The sequence below is a fragment of the Tetrao urogallus genome, assembly GCF_951394365.1.
Source record: "Tetrao urogallus genome assembly, chromosome: 20".
NCBI lineage: Eukaryota > Metazoa > Chordata > Aves > Galliformes > Phasianidae > Tetrao > Tetrao urogallus.
In genome coordinates this window covers 2,678,523-2,687,692 of record NC_136833.1, presented here as the reverse complement: position 1 = coordinate 2,687,692, position 9,170 = coordinate 2,678,523, and the positions used below count along the sequence as shown (strand labels likewise).

At 42.6% G+C, this 9,170-nt stretch overlaps 1 protein-coding gene across 1 annotated transcript; it reads left to right on the top strand.

Annotated features, from left to right (window-relative positions):
* Positions 1 to 372: 372 nt before the first annotated feature.
* LOC306954199 (uncharacterized protein) lies at positions 373 to 8,457 on the top strand (the record flags this gene model as incomplete). The annotated part of the gene is given in 4 exon segments (XM_079545262.1): positions 373 to 541; positions 544 to 875; positions 1,184 to 1,246; positions 8,335 to 8,457. Coding segments are annotated over 4 exon segments (687 nt in total).
* Between the last annotated feature and the right edge of the window lie 713 nt (positions 8,458 to 9,170).

Below are 9,170 nucleotides of genomic sequence, written 5' to 3'. Positions count from 1 at the left end.
TCCCTCAAGGGGAAATGTCTTTTGGAAGTTCACAGACAAAAAAGAGCTTCCTACAGAAATATAGCCAATGAACTCATTAATAAAAAAGTACCCAGGGATAATATAGGTATCTTTTTATCTCTTGGTCTGGGTAGCATAAATATCTTGGCTCATATTTCCTTAATTAACGTGTATCTCGCTGCCCCATTTTGCCAGCAAACGCTCTCTGGTCTGTGGTGTTGCTGTGATGCAGTGGAATGTCACTACAGTGGTGTTTGTAGAGGATCTGCTCCTCACAGCACAGATGCCACTGCGCTTCCTCCTGCTGGTGGCAGGACAGGCCTTGTTGTGGACAGGGATTTCTGTCAAGGCAAAAATAATTTAAGAATGCCAATGGAGACACCATCAGAAACATCAGGTGTTTCTGTTCCAAACACCGACTCTGCAGTCTTGGCTTCTGCTGCCCATCGAGTCTGTGGTAAAAGAGCAGCTCGCGATGCTGCCTTAGGACCTCTCCAAGAAGAAAAGACTTCCCCAGTTTCTGCTGGGGAACCAAAAGACCGTGTCACGATCTTTCTGAGAAGTGCTCTGCCAGAGCCAAGGACTTGTCATCCTGCTCCTTTCTGAGAAACCTCTGGAAAGCTGTTGAAAGCGATCGCTTCCAGTCCATCTGGTGGGGCAACGATGGAGGCTTCATAGTGACTGAGGAACCTTTCTTCACAACGGAACTACTGGCCAGGAGACGGCCTCTCCTAATTTTTGGTGTTGTCACCATGAAAGATTTTGTTCGTTTCCACCACCACCACGGCTTCTACATTACAGAGGGGGATTTCCCAAATTCTGCCTCAAGTGATAAATTCCTGGCAGAGGAAGCAGCAGTTTCTACTCCTAGCGAGGTACGTAGTCCCTCTACCTGTGAAATAGCCCTCAGGACAGTGGGATTGGTGGCCAGTCAGTCCAAAGGGAGGTGACTGACAGCTGGTGATATTTGGGTACTTATGCTTCAGAGAATCCTACATTTCTCTGCAGCTCACAAATGTAAAAAATACAAGCGAGGGGTGGTTGTTACGAGGGCTGCTCTGAAGGCAATGCCTCCCTGTTTGAATTGCCCCTGAGAGTCCTCTCTGGAGATTCTTAGTTATTGTACTTTGTTTTTTTTCTTCTGAAATGATGATCACTGAATCTTCCTCTTTTTGCTTTGCAGTTACTCTGCTACTATAACCCCTATTTCAAGGATTATCTCTGGTGGCAAAGAAGATTCAAGCGAGTAGCGCCACGTAGACAGAGTGGAGCAATTTAAAAAATAAACGTTTGAAATGTTTTTCTGTTGTCCTGTCCCATTTCTTCAGTCTGATGGCTACTCTTCCCCCCTGAGAGTGGGGGGGATGCCTTCAGGGAGTTTTCATTTCCCCCGTCACTGTCCCGTAGGCTTCAGCAAAGGTGCTAAATGTGTAGCAGGCGCTGTGGTGAAGCAAGCCTGGTCCATGGAATGATGAGAGCATGGGGTGTGCAGCTGGAGCTACCCAAAGTGCCTCATCCCTCTGCCTGTCTGTCCGCTGTGGGTGGGTGCTGTGGTGGCACAGGGATGGGAGGCCTTTGCAGGGCCTGTGAGCAGCATGTGTCTGCAACTGGTGCTGCCCTTACACTTACCAATCTGAGCCAAAATGCAAGGCAAGGGTAGCTATTACGAGGGCTGCTCTGCAAGTGATGCCTTCTGTTCTTCTGACGTTGGCCCATGATGTCAGAAGTGGATGTTGGTGGGATGGCAGTAGATAAAATAACATCTCAGTGTGATGTAGCCTGTGTTTTTTGCATGGGCAGCCTTCTACAGGAAGGCTCATTCAACAGAGGAGAATGTGACTGACTTGTTCATATAGTTTATAGCACTAAGCACTCATAAATAAAGTGCCTTTTCTGCACTGCTTTCTGTTTTGTTGCTCAGCTTTCATGAACTGCAGAGGTGCAGCTGTTAGCTGGTTGCAGCACACGTTTGACCATCAGCAGTGAAAGCACTTCCAGTCTTGGAATGGCACTGTGGAGTTTAGCTGGCGATGAAGTGACATACTTCATAATGCACAGTCTTCCTTGTGTGCAAAGAATAAAATCTAATGTTCATCAATCCAAGATGATTAAAATGTTTTGTGTGTGTATGTGCATTATGCTATTTTCTGCTAGTTTTTCTTAGGAGCGTGGTGATTTGGGCAGTGAAGATGGAGCTCATAAAGTAATCCTGTTGGACAGTGTAATTGCCTCGGTTTCCTGTTGTATTTTTATAGCTTCTTGTCTTTATAGCTTGATATTTGGTACTCTTCCTTTGAACAACTCTAGTAGTTGGTAGATACTCTGCATTCCATGTAATTTCCATGCTGGCCCAGGTGATGTTACCAGCACGGGCTTCTAAAGGGTTGCACTGGGGCTCTTCGTGGGCTGCCCAGCACTGTGTTGGTAAATGAGGTACCCATGGCATCACTCAGCAGTACAGCTGCTAAGAAGCAATGTCCCAGAAGATGATTCACTGCATATAGCGATCTCTGGTTAGGAGTTTTTGTACTCAAATCTCCTAACGAGCGCTTCCCCCCTCCTTTGCACGCAACGCCTCGTGCAGCCCCGCTCTGCCGGTATCTCAGCATTGGCCGCCAGCTCTCGCGAGATGTGCTGACGTGACTTGGCACTGCCGGGGCAACGGCGGGAGCTTTGCTTCAGAGCCGGGGCAGCAGCGCCCGGAGCCGCGTGTGCGTGACGTGGGGCTGCTGCTCTTGTTGGGCGTTCTGCTGTTTGCTGGTAGTTTAGTTTAGCAGTTGTGGTGATTTGGAAAGGAAGTGAAGAAGAGCTCCCAAAGTAATCCCTTTTAACGCTTAAATTGCCTTTCCTGTTGTACCTGTGTTACTCGTATTTCATGCATTGCGTTCCTGTAGTCAGAAAATACCTGTTAGATCATCCACCTCAGATCGCACGAAATATTGATTTCTAATATATTCTATTTTTTTTTTTCTCCTTACAGCAGGGTTACATGCTAGTTCCAGGTTGAATTTTTACTTTTGCTTCACAGAACTCCAGCACAGAATGCATTAATTACACCTGTCTGCTGTACCAAATTTAATTTGCTCAATTTTTTCTCTCAGGTTTTTTCCTGACTCTGCTTTACCTGCAGCCTCAAAAAAACCAGTTTGAATGCTAGAACCCATCTAGCAGCTGTATGCATACAGTGAGGTGTTTTTTTTTTGGTTGAAATCTGAATGCCAAATGAATTTGACCTGAACATTAAGAAGCTCCCTCCTGTTAATACTGCTGAACTAAGAATAAGCCATCATGAAAGCACTTCATGTGTGTACATGAAACTGCATTCCTTGAAACATCGTAGAGTTCTTTGAAGTATAGGCGTCTGTAGCATTAATAATACAAAAATTTGGCATGATAGCAGGAAGGAGCTGTCATGGGGCATTCTCAGTTCACCTTATGGAGCCTTTAAAGTGCTAATTTGGGTATCTAAAGCTAGCCTGGACTAGAGATTCCACACAAATCTCAGTGCACTCACTGTAGACAAACTCCTCCATCCTCAGCGTTTCCTTGTTTAAAATACAATACAGAGAATAGGGAGAAGACAGATGATGTGTGTGGAAATGGGGAGTGGAAGGGCTGTGCTGGTCTCTTGGTGATGATGGTGGGACTTGAGGCAATGGAATGGAGCTGTGTCACTGAGGTGAAGGTAGGGAAAGGTTCTGCACCAGAGTGGTGGGCATGTCATGGAGCTGCCAGAGCTCAAGGAGCATTTGGGCAATGCTCTCAACATATGGTTTGCATTTGGGGTGGTGCTGTGCTGAGCCAGCGGTTGGACTCGATCCTTGCAAGTCTCTTTCAATTTGGGATATTATGTGAGCTTATGAAAATGACCTATGAGATAGATTCCTTCTTTGAAAGGTCATGCAGTCCCGTGGTATTTGTGTGTCTCTGCCCTTTTAGACTTAATTAACACCTCTTAATCAGATTTGAAGAAAAGTGTTTCTACAATAAAACCATAGAGCTTAGTTATTTATTTCAAGCACATTAAAAAAACTTTTCTATGGAAGCTTCTAGTAATGTTGGCCCATGATGTTTCTTAAAAATGCTTATCCATGGAAGAGTTGTCTTGGCAAGAATCAACACTGACATTTGTTACAGCAAATGCTGCTTTCTTTCTGCTCAGTCTGCAGCCTTGGAGGGAATATCAGACACATGGTATTTGCAAAAGATGTGCATGATATCAACAAAGTTTTGCACACATTTTCATATGCAGGGATTGAGGGTGACAACAGTGAACTTTCGTTGTTTTGAGTGGCCTCTTGGAGCTGGTAACATCTTACAACACGACCAGGAGAAATTAATAAGCACGTTATTTGCCTTGCATGTCTGTAAATGCCACTTCCTTAATTAAATAAATAAACTGTAACTAGATTAATCTGGTCTTGAGGAAATATAATCTTGACAAAGTATGTTTCTTGCTGCCACAGAATGCCATTAGCTCACTGAGCTTTATGTGTCAATTGCTAGGCATTTAAGTACTGCACCAACCAAAGTAACTGCGGATTGCTGGTGCCAAATGTCAGTAATGTGGAAAAGCTTTTTTCTGTCCTAAACTACAGAAAATTACATTTTCTGTAATGTAAAGCTGAAAACTGGAATTATTCTGCAGTTAATTAGAAAATTACCTGTTGCCTCCTAATCTCCAGTTGTGTTTTCTAGAGAAAAGTATTTCTTCTGTATGTAGATTCGAAAATGAAACATCACACAATTATTAATTCCTTCACTGGAGTAACTGGTGGTGAAGCTTTGCTTAAACATTTTTATTGGCAAATGTTGATAATTTGAAATCAGCTTTTTTTTTTTTTTTTTTTTTCCCCCCTAGAAAATTATGTGTATGAATATAAGTAGGACTGAGGAGATGGAAAGGAAAGTGAGTGGGCAGGTGAGCTCAGGCTGCTTCCCTCTGTAGTGACGCGAATGCTGCAAGAGATGAAGGCTCAGGCTCAGCACCCTGCCCATGTGATGGCTGGCTGTGTTGGAGGCTGGGCTTCCAGTCTGTCGGGGGGAATGCCCCCACCACTTGGCTCTTGATGCTCATTGGGACAGAGAGCATGTTGGTTGCTCTGTGAGTAAAGTCTCCTATTTATTTCCATGCAACAGATGCAAAGAGCACCAAGACAGTATTTGATAGAACAAATTCTCAACTATAAAACACTTTGTCAATACAATCACCACCGTTAACTCTGCATTTTTTACTGCTGATGAAAAGAGCTTGCATGCTGTGCTTGTAAACATCTGTACCAGTGTAGGTGACCCAGTGTCACCACTACTGAAATGCACTACCCACCCCTCACTGTGTTACATCCACTATTTAGTCTCAATAAACATTCAGCAGTCATCCATGAATGCCAGTGGCTGCTATCTTTTCTTCATGGAGGAATTCTATACCACACCTTTGCTTCAAACTCACTTCCATGTCAGACAACATCCTGTCTGATTGCCCCGGTGCCAAACCACCATCATCCAACTCTGATGTCATGGGCCAACATAATCAAATGGGAGGCATTACTTTCAGATCAGCCTTCATACTTAGGCTGTACAGTTCTGTGTGATACATGATCTTTGCCTTGTTGTCTTTTTGCTAGTGGTCTAACTTGTTCATTAAAAGTGGGCTGTAAAACTAAGCGTGACAGATTTTCAGAGCTTGAAAATACACTTTGAAAGCAAGTCAAGGTTTTTCTTTTTGCCTTTACTGTGAGTTGGTTCAAAATGAAATGAAAGGGAGCAATGGTAATACTGGGAGAAAGGATGGAAGATGTCAGCCAGAAGGTCCACATAGCAATGCTGAAAACACAGATCAAAACACAGAAGGGGTGTTGAGCAAGGAGAAAGCAGAGGTGGAAACAGATAGAAAAAAGAAAGGGGAAAATAAGAGTGAGCGGTAAAATAATGCTGCAATGCAAAAAGATGAAAAATGGAGGAGAATCAAGGTGCAACTGGAGATGAATGCTGGATTTCAGGAAGACTGGGAGCATAAGGGTCACTTTGCACCTCTTGTTTGCACAGAGCTAGCTGAACAGAGAGGTGAGCAAAGTGGAAAGGGGCCATCTGTTGGCTGGGAAAACTCTGGATCTTTGCAGTTGGAAGGACCGTGTGGATCATGGGCAGTATAGAAACAAAGGACCTCACACTGATTTATGCAAGTGAGAAGTCAGCCTAAGTGCTATGGATGCAGAGGGGGAGCTGAAGGAATTCGCCACATCCACATGAAACTGTTCCCTTGGACGGAAGGGATACCAAGATGGGTCTACAAGAAAGACTCTGGCTTTCAGCACAGGCTGATTTAAACTCTTTCTCTTTGGAAAATAACGCTTTCCAAAATTGAATTTCTGAGAAAATTACAAATCTGATCTCGGCAAATTACTTTGGAAGGATGATTTCCAATATGCCTTGTAGCAATGGATCCCAGGAATGCAGCCTGTTCAGCTTATCGAAAAGAAGGAAAGGTGATTTGGTTGCACTGTAGAAGGTAAGTATTTTCTTGGGAAGGAAATGCAGGGTGCTGAAAGACTTCTTAATCTTGAGAAGGAATGATAACCAAGTGCTGGAAAGTGAAACTGGGTGAATTCAAATGAGAAGTAAGGCAGGTGCTAACAACAGTGAAAGAGGAGGATCCTTAGTTCATTATCCTCCTTTTAAAAGTGGAAAACATGAAGGCAGTCTTACCTACTCTCCTTTAACATTTCAAACAAATGGATTCAGTCTGTGCCACTGAACTGTGCTGGGAGCTCACGTTGTCTCTTCTTGACTGCAACCCACACTTTTTCCGTCGCTGTTCTCTGAGTATTGCTCCCTAGTCTTGAAAACAGGACCAGGGAAGAAAAATCGAGTAAACTGTTTTTGTGAAAACACAGCTGAGGGAAAAGGGCAGGTTGTTGCAGGCTGCTGCTGTAAAATGTTGTTGCAGGGACACAGTATGCTTTGGTGCTTGTGCCTGCTGGGGACTGGCTGAGAACTAAATGTGAACTGAAATTGCAGCTCAGGACATTTTGCTCTAGATGTGAGGGAAAGCCTTTCTTGTTATGAAAGAAAATTAGAGACTGAGTTTACTTGCCGGGGCTGTGGGATATTGATCAGTAGAGATTAGTTAGAAATAGACAAATATCTGCCTGCGTGGCTCAGATCTTAGCAGAAACACAGCCTTGGATGTTGCATAGATCATTCCATTCAGAATTTTTAAGATTTTTTTTTTTTTTTCCCCAGATGAGCAATTTTGTGAGTTTTTATTTTAGACCTATTTTGTTCAAATGGGCCCATTTCCCAAGTGGCTCTGATTTCTTTGTCAGCACTCTTATCTTTTCTCAGTTTGCAAGAATTTTCAGTACCAATTCCCCTTGTTAGTTTTGCTTTAGTTACTTTTCCTTATTGGTGGAAGCATTTTTTCATGTCTTTGGAAGGAGTTCCATCCCAATCCCTTTGGGAATCCACTAGTAATTGAGTTTCAGGTGGCAAGTCCTTATTAGTGTCTGTGTTTTCAAGGTAAGTAGATATTTTTAACCCTTTTAATGTGTACTGCAGTCAAGCTGTATTCTCATGTGCTTATTTCAAGATCTTATCTAAATCTAGAAATCTGTACTATTAATCTAAATTGCAATCTACTGGTGGTTAAAATCAGGGTAGTTAAGAAGTAGTGTCCCCTGTATTGTTTTTGGGGGCAGTTGTTGTACTCCTGGCTTTCTGTGGCTTCAATGCTACATGAGTTATTCTGTTCACTTGTACCTATTAATGTTAGAATCACATTACCGTGCTTTCAGTCGTCGAATTGTACAAACTTAGTCTTAAGAATAGGGTGAGTCTCACCTGCAACTACTTTTTAGTTAAGGGGAATACAACAAAAAAAGACCCAACTCTGAATCAGAGAGTTCAGAGTTTTTTTGACCAATTTTCAGCCACTTTGGGGAGAAAATAGATGCACAAATATATATGAGCTGCTTTTTTGTTGTTTCTTGTTGTTTCTTTTCTTCTATTTACTGCTCTCTTGCTATGTTTTTATTGAAACAAATACTCTGTGCTTCCTCTGTGAAAAGGAATGCATGGCGGTGGCTGAGGAAGATGGGAAATGCGGAGTTTTCAGCTGTGCATTGCTGGTTCATTGCAATGCAAGGCTGTCAATAGCATAGGAAATAAATACATAAAGATCAGAAGCCACTACAGACTTAGTGGGCCAACTTTCAGAAGAAATGCATTGGCTTTGAGAGCACATCAAGAGCTGTCAGCACAGCCCAGAGCCATAAATATTTAATTCTTCTTGACCCTTTTGATGTTGACAGTCAATGTTGTTCTCTTCTGCTGCAGATCTGGGACAATTATGCTGACAGTGATACCAGTCAGTTTGTCAAATGGAATGACACTTTCTCCCCATATTCTGTTAGTCGTGGTCATGGGGTTCTGTCAGAAACCTTTGCATACAGTGCATAGCGTGTGAAATTTATGGCTGCAATCCTACTCTGAAGTAGAACAGAACAGAGTAATTACGTAATATATCTTCTTAACGATCATTTTATGCAACAAGATATACGAAATAAAACTGTCTGCATGCAAAAAAACCCCACATTAACTAATGATAAAATTCTAAATGCTTATAAAAGTCAAATGTTAATGTTGTGGTTTTGTTCTGCCATCGGTTTTTTTTTAGTTTATCATTGCATTAAAAGTACGGGAAAATGTTTGCACAGAGTTAAAGATAGGATTTATCTGAAGCAACTGTTCTTTTTTTAGCTGACTTTGCCTGTTAGAGAGATTGCTGGAAAAAAAACAGGGTATGGCTGTCCAGCAATTACTCTCAGACATTGATTCCACGAGTCTGAAAAGGACATTAGTGTTTAAACCTGAGCGTTTTAGTGAAAAGCAGGTAAGTGGTTTGAAATGAGGCAGTTAAAATGGCTGTTGATTTCAGCTACCAAAAAGGGGGGAGGACTGTGCCTGAGGTGAATGGATGATTATTGGTCATCAGAGCGATGATAATTTTTAACGTAGCATGTTTTGTACCGGTAGGAACTCAGAAGCAAAACGTTTCCTATGCAGTCTCTTCAGGTTGTAGATCTCTTGTGGAGTTTGGTTTGACTCAGCAACGTTTACCCCATGGTTTGTAGGTTGGGAATAGAGAATGATGCTATCGTTTGAAAAGTGGC